The sequence below is a fragment of the Populus euphratica genome, unplaced genomic scaffold (assembly GCF_000495115.2).
Source record: "Populus euphratica unplaced genomic scaffold, PopEup_1.0 scaffold114.1, whole genome shotgun sequence".
Lineage (NCBI taxonomy): Eukaryota > Viridiplantae > Streptophyta > Magnoliopsida > Malpighiales > Salicaceae > Populus > Populus euphratica.
In genome coordinates this window covers 814,922-829,713 of record NW_011499905.1, presented here as the reverse complement: position 1 = coordinate 829,713, position 14,792 = coordinate 814,922, and the positions used below count along the sequence as shown (strand labels likewise).

Here is a 14,792-nt window from a genome sequence, read left to right as displayed (position 1 = left end):
TGGTCAAGGTATGGATCATCCTCTGCATTTTTCAGCATCAATTCCTACATCTGGGCCAGGGTCTTCTTCTGCAGGTTCTTCCTTGGCGGGGTGTCTGAATTCAACGTCAAGAATAATAAATAGAAGTATTAGTTTCCAAGTTGACAATGAAGAGGTGATTATTCACAAGCATGCAAACCAGCAGAGATAAACGTAAAAGCTGGGTGGAGAAAGGGTTACGTTCAGCTAGGAATTCCTGAGCTTCAAGGCTCTCACCACCTCTCCTTCCTTTGCCTTGGCATCAAGTTCTGGTCTTGCTTGCTGTATTTCCCTCGGAAATGTCCTTCTTTATTACCCAGTAATACTAGAATAAACGTGGTGTTCTGATACAACAATTTAAACCCTGACACGTGGGCTTGACCTATCAAACCCGATAATATTTGGCTTTTTTTTCTCCAATTAAACCACGTGGGCTTGACCTATCAAACCCGATAATGTTTGGCTTTTTTTTAATTAAACTTTTTATTTAAATTTTAATTAATACTCTTTTATTTTTTATTTATTTTTTCACTTTTTATTTATTTTTATTTAAAATTTAATTAGTACACTCTCTGATTTTTTAAAAATTTTTAGTTCACCTTTTCAAAAATAGTAATTATTTTTTTAATTTTATAACACTTCAAAGAAAGAGATTGTTGTATTTTCTCTTTAATTATTGTTGTATTTTTTCTTTAATTTTTTTTCTTTTGATATTTCATATAAATAAATTTTATTGGTATAATGCTTTTATAAAATTAAAAATCTTTTGTTTTTAACAACCAAAATGAACCTCTATAAAAATAAAACATATGAAATAAAAACAATAATTATTTTAAAAATTTGCATGAGCATTTGTTTTTAAGTTTCTAGTTTAATTTTTAAATTGCATTAAATGTTTTTTTGATTTATTAGCTGATATATTTTTAATTTATTTTATTTATTATAGAATCTATCTTTAAATTAAAATTTAATGTAGAATTATTTTAATATTGTAACCATTAAAGTTATTATCATGTTCTATCCTGTATATATAAATAAAAAAGGTTAGTTTAGACAACCTAAATTATTCTGTTATTCTTAATTTTATTAAATATAAATAATAATTTGTTATTTTTCTAATAAAAAATTATAATACTTGAAATTACATTGATAATACCAGTATATTAAAATTAACTTGAAAATCTAACCGAAGTGAAGTACGGCTACCAGCTTTTGTATTAATTAATTAGTTTTACTAATCTACAGCTTCTAAGTTATTTGTAAGTCCCTGACACTCGTCATCTCAATTTTTCTTGAAAAAAGATATAGCCTTGAGTGGGCCACGTTCATTTCCCTCATCAAGAGGCCTTACTGCAACGAGCAGCACTAGCCACCCAGTGCTTCCTCATCCTGGTACAGTACCATATTTCTCTTCCTTTCTCTCTTCTGATTTTGCCTCTTTTATGGAACATATTGAGAGGAAAAGAGAGAACAAGTTTAAAGGACCTTTCTTGATCAATGAGTTAATCTAAAAGCAAGAAACAAAGTGGTGGATGAGTTTTCTAAAGTTTTGTTGTGTTTGACTTCAGAGATGAGTACAGGGATGTCTTCTCTACTGCATGGAAACCCAAACTGCAGCATCTTACGAAATAATGGAGCTACCTCCTTTGTGGGGTTCCCAGCTCTTCCATTCATGCAATTGCGAGCTGGAGCTTTCATGAGAGGTCAGTTAACAGGTTCTTTTTTTCTTATTATTTTGAATTTTGTCTTGTTTCTGTGCTGCTCATATGTGATGAAAGCTATTTAGATCATATAATTCGTTTCAAAATTCTTTGAATCTAAAAGTGGTTGTTTTTCTTATTCTTTTTTTGGACTCATTTACTTTGAATTGCTTCAAATGTATTCTCAAGGAATAACTGTAGTTGAGGTGTTCCTTATCTGTTGGAAGATTGATTGGTCTTAGTGAGATTAGCTCTAGAAGTTCTCTTTTGGGTATAAAAGTAGATAAAATCTAGGCATGTTTTTGCACTATTGAAGAATGCCCTGAGATTTGAGCCGATTTTTGAAACTCCAATTAATAATCTAAATTGTTCCCAATCTATGAGGGTAGCTATGAATACTTGTTGAGTATCTTTAGGTTGTTGATCCCTACGGAAATGCCCTTTTATCCCTTTCCTTTTGCAGCTGATTGGATACTATGATTGCCTCATTTCCTCCCAAGATTTTCTTTTGGTCCTTAATGAGGCATGTGATTCTTTATTATAATTTAGCAATTAAAATGTGTAGCCCAGCCAAGATGCACCGACATCAACTTCTGCTATGGATTCAGCATGTGTACACTGTTTCTTGATTTCATGTGTTTCATTCACAATGATGCTAGTTAACCTATAGTTCTAACTGCAAATTAATTACATGAAATTACAAATTTTTGTCCCAATTTTAAATTCTGTCCTGAATTCAGCATGCACAAAATGTTTCTTGCTTCATGTGTTACTTGTGTTGACACTGATATTAGTTTACCTTGAGCTTAAGTTCCAATAAAATATATGCCATTACCAATTCCCAACGCAACTGTTATTCTTTCTTTCATGATTTGAGCATTAGTTATTCTTGGATCCCTGTTTTGACAATATTTATCAAGCAGACTTGATGAGTACTGTTGCAAGGACACTTCTTGTTTTCAAGGCCTGTAGTGTTACTCTTATTTATGATATTATCAACTATTCAGGAAGATTAATTCCACAAAGCTTGTATAGAAAGGAAAAATTCTGTTTTCCAAGAAAAGGACTTGGCAGCTTGATGTCAAAGAAAGTGACCTTTATTACCCGTAGTAGCAGTGAAGATGGTTCCTCCAATCAAGGCAAGGCATGTACGAGCAGCTACTCATGATGAATTTGAGCGTTATGATTATTCCTTTTTTTTTTTAACTTAAAAAAATAAAGGATTTCCTTGTTTGTGTAAAAGTGACTGGCTTCTAAATGTCAGTGCCTCTTAATTGAATTTCAGTCATTTTGGTGTTCTAATTTTGTTGACTTGGATGTTGTATTCATATCTTTCTTGTACTTGTTCCTAGAACAGACTCCTTTTGGGTACACCAGGAAGGATGTCTTGTTGATTGGACTTGCAGTCACAGTTCTCGGCATTGGCTTGGAAAGTGGATTGGAGGTATCTTAGCATTCTCGTCCTTAAAATCATTCCAACCTTTTCCATTTCCATTCTTTTCTGTCCTGGCATTCTCATCCTTAAAATCATTCCAACCTTTTCCATCTCCGTTCTTTTCTGTTTCCTCTTTACTTGCACACCAATTTGCACTGCCTCACTGATTGATGGAGTAAACTGCTATGTAATGCATTAGCAGTTTTTATTGTGCTGCAATTTTTCGCTTGTTACATTAAGATGTTTTCTGGAATTTGTTTTTCTTAATCATGGATAGATATCATGCATTGAGATAGTTCGCTGTATACTTGCATTATCTGATGGTCCTTTTATGATGGATTCTGCAGTATGCTGGTGTTGATCCTTTACAAGCAGGGAATGTTGTTCAATTGGTATTAGTTCTGGGTCTAACAGTTGGATGGATTTCAACATACATCTTTAGGGTTTCAAACAAGGAAATGACATATGCCCAACAACTTCGTGATTATGAAAACAAAGTCATGGAGGTATTGTTTTTTGTAGAGTTTTCTTCTCAAATCTGCAAAAGTTAAGTATTTATTTGCCAAAAGTCGTGCATGATGCATATATGACATTCTTTTATTTACTGCGACAGTGATTCCTTTTTGATGGATTTTGTATGCTTGTTCTTAGATGCATATCTTGTAGTATCTCGTAAATGGTTGAAAAAACAAAATAAAACTACATGTTTCTTGTCTTACTTTCTTTTTCCTGAGTCCTGAATTGCTCTTGTTAACAAATTAGTACTTAAATATTTCATACAATTCTCATATATTTTCATAAAGAACGTAAAGGGTAGCCATTGAACTCCATTTCATTTAGTGGAAAAGGAGTTTTGGTAAAAGCTGACAATTTGATGTTTGATATGCTGCAAAAGTTTTCTTGCATCTACTCTTTTATTTGCATCTTCGTTTATCTGTCAACATGTACAGTCAGTCACTTCACACCTTTTTGTGTAGAACCGGACTCTAGATATGATTCTTTAAGTATATGGGATAAGTATGGAAAAATACCCAATAACCACTTTGAATTCCTCTTTTGTTTGTCCCTGACATGGAATCGGGCCTCAATCTGGTTTTGCAGAAGCGGTTAGAGGGCTTGTCAGAAGCAGAGTTAGAAGCGTTGCTTGAACAGGTTGAAGAAGAGAAGAGACGCCAAGCAAGTGGTGAGAAGATCAACTAAAGCTCCATTACCCTCTACTAAACCCTTTGTCCACAAAGTTGCTGTAAAATAATCAAGTATGGTCTCTACATTCATAGGTTATATCCATTTTTAAAAGTTTGAGGTTTACCTCAGTTGTATCAACCGATATGTCACCATGTGATGGTCGAACTGCAGAATCTTACAGTGGTGATCTTCATTGTCCAAAGTTACTGTTGGGTCATTCCTTTTATATTCATAAAAAAATGTGGCATATTGAATCAAAACTAGATAGCTGCAGTTCACCTCTTGCCTCCTCCAAGGGCTGAAACGTGTAAGGATCACAAAAGCTTGACGAGGGCTCTTAGCAAGTGGATTGAGATCCTGGTAAAAAAAAATTTGCTTCTTGTAACTGTCATCCCTTTTGAATAGAAAAACTTTAAAGTTTGAATGGATTCAGATTGAGCGATTCTCGGACAACCCCAATGCTAAGAATCCTTTTTAACATTAACATGGTGATATCTCTAAACGTTTTACGTTCTAGCCTGATATTTGTTTCCAGCAACTGTTGCTAGTCCTCGACTTAAAAATGTTCAAAAATTATTGATGATAAAATGCGCCATGCCCTTCCCTTTCACATTTTCAAAACATTTCTTCATAAAGTACTCTTTGATTTATTGCAAGGCCATTGGAAATGGACCAAGTAAGTTAATCCTCCGATGCTTCTTTGCCCTTCCATTCTTAACAGTAAAAAATGTTTTTGGATCATTTGCTTCAATCACCAAAGTGACTTTGCCTGCAAACTAAATTTAGTACGATAATCTCAATGTGATTTGTATATACATTCTCATTATAGAATTAATATATAATCTTGTCTTAATTACAATACATTGTATGTCCTAAAATATAAGACCATCATGTATAGATAGCATGATATTAGGGATATCAAATCACTAATGTCTGTTACCCCCCTCCCCAGCTTGAGATGCGAGAAAGCTCAAATTGGCAAAGCAAATGGAGAGATGAGGGCCCTTTGGTGAAAATATTGGTGAGAATATCGGCCACATGATCACTACCGGAAACAAACTTGACTCTGATATCTCTCGACTTTCTTGAACAAAATGCAAAGCAACCTTTAAATGCTTGCTTAGTCCTAGCATGATTAATAGGATTGACTACGAGATAGGTGGTGGAAATATTATCAAGGTAGACGAGGTGCAATAGGTAAGTCACTAAGCAAAGAATGAAACCAAGATGATTCGGCAACATCAGCGGCAAGGGTACGATACTCAGATTTTATACTACTTCATGAAACTTGGGATGACCACACAGCAAGATCAGAACTTGATGCCAAGGCAAAGGAAGGAGAGGTGTTAAGAGCCTTGAAGCTCAGGAATTCCTAGCTGAACGTAACCCTTTCTCCACCCGGCTTTTATGATTATCTCTGCTGGTTTGCACGCTTGTGCATAATCACCTCTTCATTGTCAACTTGGAAACTAATACTACCATTATTCTTGACGTTCGTGATCATTATGGCTAGAGAGGAACCATGGAAGGCGGTCTACAAGGGTACAACAAGGAGGAGGTAGGCCGTGAATTCATACACCCCGCCAAGGAAGAACCTGCAGAAGAAGACCCTGGCCCAGATGTAGGAATTGATGCTGACGAATGCAGAGGATGATCCATACCTTGACCAGGAACTGCCTGTTATTGCTGCTTTCTCCTCTGTCTCTATATGTTTGTTAGCTCTCCTAATAGATATGTTAGTAGCATGAAGCACTAGCTCTGCTCTGCTGAAAGTAAAATTAAACAGGCTGCTTGCTAGCATCATCTCTTGTAACATGTTTGCTAGCATCATCGTCCTGTTTGTTGCTGTCTGTGACATCTCTTGTAACATGGCAGTGTTTCATGACCTTCCACTTCGGTTTCAGAAATAGCACATGCTGTTTTCCACTTCGGTTTCAGAAATAGCACATGCAACAACTTTCTTGAAATTACAAGACAGAATCTACTTTTCCGAAACTTTAGAAGGAACAGTCAGTGACAAGGAAAATTATTGCCTTGGAACAACAGATCATACCTGCAGGAAACACGTACCACCTTTCACAAACAGGAAGAAAACTTGGAGCAGAACTTTTGTTTCATTGATATAACATGTTGAACATGTACAAGTAAGATCGATAACAACCTCAGCATAGCTGCCTCCACACTAGAAGTTTAAACTCTTTGGGTATCCTTGGCCCTTTCTTCCCAGGTCTAAATGAGAGTTTATAAGATGTAATAGCATGTCACATTTGGGATACTTCCTTTCTTCAGATGAACAGAGATAGGATCAGAATGATTCTTGCTGGGTATTCCTGAAACTATTAACGCGGAGTATGATGTAGATGTATGGTAAATTGCCGGAAGAAATTGGAAGAATATTTATGGAATCTTACAAATGTTCTTGTCTCTTGCACGAAAACGATAAGAATTTAATCCGAGTCTTAATGAGTAACTTCGGCAGAAGTTGACTTGTTACTTCTTTCCTTTTCTGACAGAATTCTCTCATCTTCAGAGAACCGTTCTTTTTCATCCAAAACTATCCATTCCATCTCTAGAGCTCTTCTAAGTTTTATCTGTTCAGCCTGTCCACAAATACTCCCTGAAATAAAATTGCATAATGATTGAATGATAAGTAAGCCAATTCTGAATCGCTACACAGCTTGCCTTGATACTGGAGAAAACACGGGCAATCTAAAATGCAGAACGTAGGCAGAGGCCCAGTACAATTTCTTAGCTGAGCTTTGTCATTACCTATTGATGAAAGACAGGTTGGAGAGAGAGCCCTTTCTTTGCAAGATTTTCACCCCATTTTTGGAGTAATTGCATGTCCAACGTGTCCAATTCCATTCTTTGCCTCTGCCATCTTCCATCCCGGCAAAAAGTTCATTGTGAGCTTAAGCTTCAAGAGCAATAACCATCCCCAGTCAAAGTACTTCTTTTATTCTACTCAACAGCTCATTCCAGAATATCAAAATGTTTTAACCACGCAAAAGTCATATAACTATTTACCACCAGCATGTTTACCTGTAGGATTAGAAAGCAATCATGTCTCCATGGATCAACACCTCTACAATCATTAAGCTGACCTTTGGAAATAGAAACCCATCAGTTTGAAGGTAATATCAGATTGCAAGGGGATAACAAAAGATGACAGCAAACCACATGAGCAAATAATTATACCCGAAAAACTCATTTTTCTTGGTAGAACTGTCGCATGGTTTGATTAATGCTTTTTATAAGTTTTAACCCATAGCTTTCCGAAGATCACCATCAGGCTTCGAAAAAGAATAATGCCATAGTAATTGATTGCGTATGCAAGGCAGATCTCAAAAGAAAAACAAGAGAAATAAACACGAGGCCATTTTACTTTTTCCCTAAGAAGAAACATCAGCTAACGTTCAAGACAGATTAAAAATTAGAAAAAAAAAATGTAAATTGTGATATTCTTTAAGGGTAAATTTTTTGGTCTGGTGTTCCAAGTGATAATACAATGGATCCAGAAAAGAGTTCACGGCTATATTCTTTACAGAGTAAGAACAGAGTTTTGTCTATACTTACAAGTGAATATGTATGATGAAATACAACACTAATATACATTATAATCAGTACCTAGAAAGCAGCAGTAGTAATTTCATTCACCATGATGATGCCTAATTGCAGGATGATAATAGGAAGGTCTCCATACATCCTCCTCAAGCACACAAATGTTTTGCTCCAGCTTTTTTAAGTTGATACTCCTCAAGTGTTCTTTCCAGGAAGCGGTCTGGAGTGAGTCCATTCAATAACATATTGTCATACAACATCATGGCTTCAGTTAATCTCCCAACCTTGCAATATCCACGGATCAGAATCGTATAAGCTATCACATCAGGCAATAAATGTTTGTCTAGTGCACAATGAAAAGCACAAGACGCTTCCTTCATTAGACCTCTTTTACACAGACCATCAATGAGAATGCTGTAACTGACAATATTTGGAGCAATATTGTTTTCAAGCATCTCATTATACAGCTTTAAGCCACTTTCCATCATACTTTCAGATTTGAAATAACCATGAATCAAACAACTATATGTCACCAAATTGGGTTCGGGACCCTCTTCCAGCATTTTGGAAAACATCAACATGGCATCATCCATTCTACCTTCTCTACAAAATGCATCAATCAGTATGGTAAAAGTAATGGCATTGGGTCTGAGCTGTTCACTTGTCATCTTCGCAAAAAGCTGAACTGCATCATCTAACCTTTTGAAATTGCAGTAACAGCAAATCATTGTGTTGAAAGTACAAACATCAGGTTTTGGCCCTCTCTCAACAACATGGACAAAGAGTCCAACTGCAGCCTCCAAATGGCCTTCCCTAGAATGCATATTAATGAGAACATTATAAATTGCAATATCAGGGGCCACAGCATTCTTGCACATGAAATAAAAAATACATAATCCTGCAGGTGATTTTTTCAGCTTACAAAGTCCATCAATCAGAGTGCAATATGTTATAACATCTGGTTTGAAATCCTTCTTGAGCATTTGGAAGAATAACATCAGTGCCTCATCAACTCTACCTAATTGAGCAGCGCCTTTAATAAGGATGGTGTAGGTCACTGTGTCTGCTTTTATATTTAACATTCCCATTAGATAGTACACCTTCATAGCACCAACTATGCATTTCAATCTACAGAAGCTGTCTAGCAAGGTGTTCAAAGTAAAGACATTGGGACTTAAACCCCTATTCACAGCTTGAAAGAAGAATCTTAGTGCATCACCCACCAACCCTTGTTTGCATAGACCATTTATCAGAACATTGTAAACAATGGTATCAGGTGCACACCTCTTCTTCATCATATCCTCATATAAATAAAACCCATCCCTTAGATTTCCTGATTTGCAAAATCCAGCAATGAGAGCGCTGTAAGTTAAAATAGATGGCTCAAAACCAAGTTTCAGAATCTGAACAAACAGTCCACAAGCCTCTAAGATCCTACCATTCTGACAGAACCCCTTTATAAGAATGCTGCAGCTAACCACATTAGGTGAAATCCCTTCATTCAACATTCTCTTATAAATCTGAATTACCCTCCCTAAATCCCCGATTTTCACATATGCATCCATGGCTGAGCTGAAACCAACAATATCCAACTTGATACCCTTATCTAATGCTACCAACAAGAGCCTTTGTCCATCTTCCAGCCTCCCTGCCTTAAACAGGCCATCAATAAGAATGCTGTAGACAATTAAGTCAGGTGCCACACCATTCACTGCCATAACATCAAAAAGCACAAACGCTTTATCCAATTTTCTCTCTTTACAATATGCATCAATCAATGTGCTAAATGTGACAACATTTGGTTTTGGGCCAATCCTGACTACCATATTAAAATAATCATCTGCAACTCGTATATCATTTTGCATCCAAATACCTTTTAAAATCTTATTGCAAGTAATGATATCCGGAACAAAACCTCCTTGAATCAAAGCTTTATGGAATCTCAAACCCATTTCAACCTCACCCTTGTTCATAAACCTATTCATTACAAACTCATAAACACTAAAAGGCTGTTCTCTCATAGCTGAACACAGCTCACCATACTTATCCACAATTACATCAACACAATGTGAATCAACCAAAGAACCCAACAACAAGTACACCACATTTGGTGAAACAAAAATACCCTTTACACAAACATGCATGAATATATCAACAGATTTATCAAACATCCCTTTTCGACAGTAACTCTCAATCAAAAACCCATAAACAACACTATGGTTTGTCGAATCCAAATCACAAAACCCATCACGAAAGGCATCCAAAGTGTCATAAGCCTTTCCAAATTGCATGATAAACTTATCGAAAACACAAGCAGCACAACTAAATAATTGGTTTTGAAGCAAGACATGGAGGAGGGCACAGAATGATGGTGCAGAGGGTGGTGAAATGAAAAAGCTCTCAGCCCACTCAAAGAATCTAATAGCCGAAAAGGGCTTAGGCTGAAGGGATAAAATAACGTCTGGTACATGGTAAAGTTGTAATTTAGAGAGAAGAATAGGGTTTAAGGGTTTAGGGTTTTCTTGGTTGTGAAAGGCTTTAACAATTTGGTGTATAAGGCTCCAGTTCTTGTCAGAAGAACTAGAGAAAAAGTAATAATAAGAGCAACGATTGTGACTTTTAGTAATAGACGAGAAAAGAGCAGAAGGGCTTTTGATATTAACTAGTATCTTTGAGATTATTAAGGATGAATTACAAAGGAACATAATTTTGAGTACCATTTAGTCTCCGTTTGCCAGCTGACATGCCCCTTGTTTGGCCTGTGAAACAACTAAGGGGAGACAGGAGACCCTTATCTAGATTTCATAGTTAGGTCATCATGAAACCCATGAAGTCACACATTTTTTTCTCTGCAAAAAAACACAAACAAGGCAATCATATATCCAGAAAGCAACCTAGAAACAACGAAGATTGAAATTTGAACACTGTCTCTTTGAAAGTTTACAACTTTGATACATTAGTGAAGTAATTACACACTAGAATGAACTGTAAGTAGCTCAAATTTTACAATTTAGCAATCAAGAAAGCCCAATTAGCAGATAAAATACAGCAAACACAAATAGAAAGAAAGAAGCTTGTTTTCCATTACTTATTACCAACTTAATAAAGCTAGCCAAAAAAGGTGGAAAAAAAACGAATTTCTCATTCAAAACAAAGAGCTCTCCAACATGATTAAATTTCAATTGAACGCTTATTTACCCAGTTAAAAAGAAATGAACTTTTTGAGAGAGAAAGGAAGAGGTCACCAACATTTTTTTTATTGATGAAGATACATGCAAAATTAGGGTTACAAAGCTTGGTCATTGATTTTATATCTTTGAAGCAGGGAAAGTTTAGGAGTGTATTGATTTTATATCTTTGAAGCAGGGAAAGTGTAGGAGTAAATGGGGCGTGTTTGGTCTCTAGGAAAATGGGGTTTCTTTTTCTTTTTTCATTTTTTTCCCTAGGAAAGTCTTGCAATTAGGGTGCTATGGATACAGTTTGATGGAATTTAGGTTTATAATTATATCCATATAAATTTGATTCATTTAATTATTATTTTTTATCTGAAAAGGTTAGAAATATCAATTTCATCTATTTTTTTTTATATAGATATTATAAACATATATAAGTTAGCTTCTATCGCTAATTCTTATGGATCCATATCTAGAGATAGATCTACAACATGGCTGGTAAATATCATGGTATCTTTAATATTAAATTTAATTTCTATATTTTGCAGTATCTTTAAATTCTATCTATCTCCATCTTTGCTCTCTTAAAGAGATAATCTTTCTTCTTCTTCTTTTTTGTTAATAAATCTAATCAAAAACTCACTAAAAAGTTTAAAGTTAAAATATTTTTAAATAAAATAAAAAAAAATACTCAATCTATAAACTATCAAATATAAAAATAAAAATAATATAAAGTATACAGATTGGATTAGTTTAACTGAAATTTAAAATTTAGCCTAACTCTCAACTCATAATATCTATTTTTTAAGATTTTTTATACATCATCATGTATAATATCTACATATTCCGAATTTAATAAATCAAATCGGATCACGTAGTGTAAATATTATAAATAATTTTATGTTTTTTAACACCCCTTCTTGCAATTTATGGCACACCAAAAAAAAATTATTTTTATTTTTTTAATTTTAAGAAAGGTTCGACCCTTGCAAACATTTTTTTAAAATAAAAAATAAAAATTTTCTTTTCAAGGATCAACACAAGCACACTACAAAATCCATCATAAAAGGACCGTCGGATAATGCAAGCTTACAATAAATTATCTCAATACATGATATTTATATATAGTTAAGAAAAACAAATTTCAGAAAACATCTTAATATAATAAATAAATCATTGCAGTTCAATAAAAAAAATTTATATTTACAAGTGAAATAGATTGAACCGGACCAAATCAAACAAGTTCAACTAAAAATAAAAACCTACTATAAGAAACAAATAAGTATAAGAGCTTAACTTCTTTTCTTGTAGACAACAAACTCTAACTCTCAAATCATTCAAAGTTGCCCCCTCTCTAGATCTCCCTCTACTAAAACATTTCTTTTACATGAAATTTCCCCGGATCAATTTTCATCACAAGATAAAAACTTATCTTCTCTCTCCTGACATGCACAAACATTAACTTCCAAGTCACTCAAAGTCCCTCTAGATTTCCGTACTATTTTTCTCTTTTAATCTACCTATGATTTGTCAATTTCATTTCATGAAACCTGGCAGCACAACCCTAAGTTATTTTTTTATATATTCTCAGTCAAACACATCATCATAAACCCTTACAAATCAACTATTATCGATCTACCTCCACAAAACCCAGTTTAAGATGATTTTGGTTTGAATTTGAAAAGTTGATAATTTACTATTTTTTAAATTATACAAATTAGACAACTAAAAGATCCAAAATTGATTAAACTAATAGTTTTAACAACTTGGAATAAGGGAGGCACAACATTTAATGTCCATGAGTGAATTTTACTATCACACCCATATTGAATATTATTCAATTTTTCCCTTCTTGCTTAAATTCTAACTAATGCCCTATGTCCCCGGTTGTTCCTCTCTTTGCACCTTAAATCCATCTCATATAGCACCAAGCCAAGTAAAAAAAATATATGGCCAGTAATTTTATATGGTTCCTTCAAAGAAGAAGATATATAAGAAACTAAGTATATTGATGATCCATACTTTTATGAAATTCACTCTTATTCAAACACAATTTTAAGATTAAAATGAAAATACGATTCTTTTCTATAAAGGTACATGATTTCTTATGGGCTATGTATTGTTCAGACCAGAAACAAAAACAAGAAAAAAAGTTAATTAGTAGTAAATAATAGTCTTGGTGTGTGTTTGTGTATAACAAAAAGAAAAAAATAAAAAAGGTCATCAATTGAATTGATTAGATGAAAGGAATTTTTTCAAAAAAATACAGAATTTAAGACAATTTAATTGATCACTCCAATTTAGCTGTATTTCTATCCTTGACTATAGTTTATATGAAGAAATTTTGTTCTTTAGTAATCTAGCACAACAATTGTTGGATACTAAAAAATTCATATCCAACCTAATTATACTATTGAACTCTTGTTTTTCACCTGACTCAACTATACCAGTTCTATATAGAGAGACTAATTATGTAATTAAGTTGTTTAAAGCATTATATGTAAACTATAAATACTAAAAAAGCTTATTATAGATATGTGAAGTGTGAAAATGACTTGTAAATTAAAAATGAGAAAATCTAAGAATCAAAGGGGTTCTTGCCTTAAACAAAACAATATAAAGGTTGACAGTTTAGTATTTGATATAAAAGTTGAAGTAAGATTGTATAGAATTTGCATGATCACAATAGAAGGTTATTGAACTATTATAAACATACCATTAATTAATGCACCCAACTCTTCACCAAGTTTGACCTTGGTCTAAACCACGGACAAACTAATGCTATAACCACTTCCAAGTTGCAACCTTTATAAAGAAACTAATTATGTAATCAAAATCATTATTCAATTACTCATTCAATGTTGATATTTTATGTTCAAAATCGTCATTTTCTATTATTTTTTTTATGTTGGTTGAATATAACACTCTATCTCTTATGTCGTAAACAATTGCTTTCATTAATTCTAGATCAGATATTACATGGGTTGTATGGTAGACAAACATATTTTTTTATCCTTCATAGCCCTTCTAACAAAATAAAGCACTCATTATTGCAACAATAAATAAAACACAAAAGTATTTAAGCAAAGCCCAGAACCAAGTGAACAAGTTGTCAAAGAGAACCCTTAAAAAATGAAAAAGAACCCACAGGGCTTGAGAAAACAAGCAAACATAACAGTGTAAATGAAAGAATAAAAAAGAAAACTTTGATCATCATACAAGATAAGGTAAGGATTAAAGAGATTGCTTATTTGGTTATTAAAGACAAATAGAGAGAGACCAAACAATTAAGAGAAGATAAAGAGATTTAAAGCAATTTACTAAGCTATAACAAGTATCAAGCAACAAGTATCAAGCAATGATAAAATACAATTCATATTTTATGTATAAGACCAAGACTCCAAGTACTAGCAAACATCATGTTAAACCTGACCATTTAATTAAAATTGTGGAAATGAGTAGGATGGGAAAGGAAAACAGCTCTTGTTTTTAGGCTATATTTGTTTTCCGAAAAGTGATTTTTGAAAAATCATTTTTCAAACTTTTCAATGTTTATTTATATTAGAAAAGTTGGTTAATGGAAAATATTTTCTAGTCAAAGAAAAATTTGGCTTAGTTTCAAGGAAAATGTTTAACTGAAAAATTTGGACGAAAAACATTTTTCGGAAATTGTGAAAAATTCAGGAATATCATATTATTTACTAATTATATCAAATTTGG

The 14,792-nt window shown here is 33.7% G+C and overlaps 2 protein-coding genes and 1 long non-coding RNA gene across 16 annotated transcripts in view; 2 read left to right on the top strand and 1 right to left on the bottom strand.

Annotated features, from left to right (window-relative positions):
* The first annotated feature begins 1,302 nt into the window (after nucleotides 1-1,302).
* LOC105133332 (uncharacterized) lies at nucleotides 1,303-4,598 on the top strand. Of its 2 annotated transcripts, XM_011037280.1 has the most exons (6): nucleotides 1,303-1,410; nucleotides 1,587-1,721; nucleotides 2,726-2,862; nucleotides 3,076-3,162; nucleotides 3,501-3,659; nucleotides 4,255-4,598. In XM_011037280.1, the coding sequence occupies exons 2-6, from the start codon at nucleotides 1,589-1,591 to the stop codon at nucleotides 4,351-4,353; spliced, it is 615 nt and encodes a 204-aa protein (XP_011035582.1). In that variant the 5' UTR covers nucleotides 1,303-1,410; nucleotides 1,587-1,588; the 3' UTR covers nucleotides 4,354-4,598. The 2 variants fall into 2 exon arrangements, with proteins under 2 accessions (XP_011035582.1, XP_011035581.1); XM_011037279.1 differs by lacking the exon at nucleotides 1,303-1,410 and having other exon boundaries at nucleotides 1,419-1,733.
* A 351-nt stretch (nucleotides 4,599-4,949) lies between these two features.
* On the top strand, nucleotides 4,950-6,362 carry LOC105133333 (uncharacterized). Its single transcript, XR_843760.1, has 3 exons — nucleotides 4,950-5,720; nucleotides 5,852-6,251; nucleotides 6,286-6,362. It is a non-coding gene; the product is annotated as an uncharacterized LOC105133333 (long non-coding RNA).
* A 71-nt stretch (nucleotides 6,363-6,433) lies between these two features.
* LOC105133334 (Tetratricopeptide repeat (TPR)-like superfamily protein) overlaps nucleotides 6,434-14,792 on the bottom strand; it is a 9,457-nt gene continuing 1,098 nt past the window's right edge. Inside the window, exons 2-5 of one of the 13 annotated variants that reach the window (XR_843765.1) lie at nucleotides 7,966-10,748; nucleotides 7,381-7,442; nucleotides 7,108-7,307; nucleotides 6,434-6,955 (exon numbers count right to left, since the gene is read on the bottom strand). Coding sequence is in view for 1 of the 13 variants with exons in the window: in XM_011037282.1 (XP_011035584.1) it covers nucleotides 8,049-10,619 (2,571 nt within the window). In the remaining 12 variants the exon portion in view is untranslated. Of the gene's footprint in view, nucleotides 10,749-11,148; nucleotides 11,234-14,792 lie in introns of those variants that run through there. The other 12 variants (XR_843766.1, XR_843768.1, XR_843769.1 and 9 more) reach the window with 12 other exon arrangements.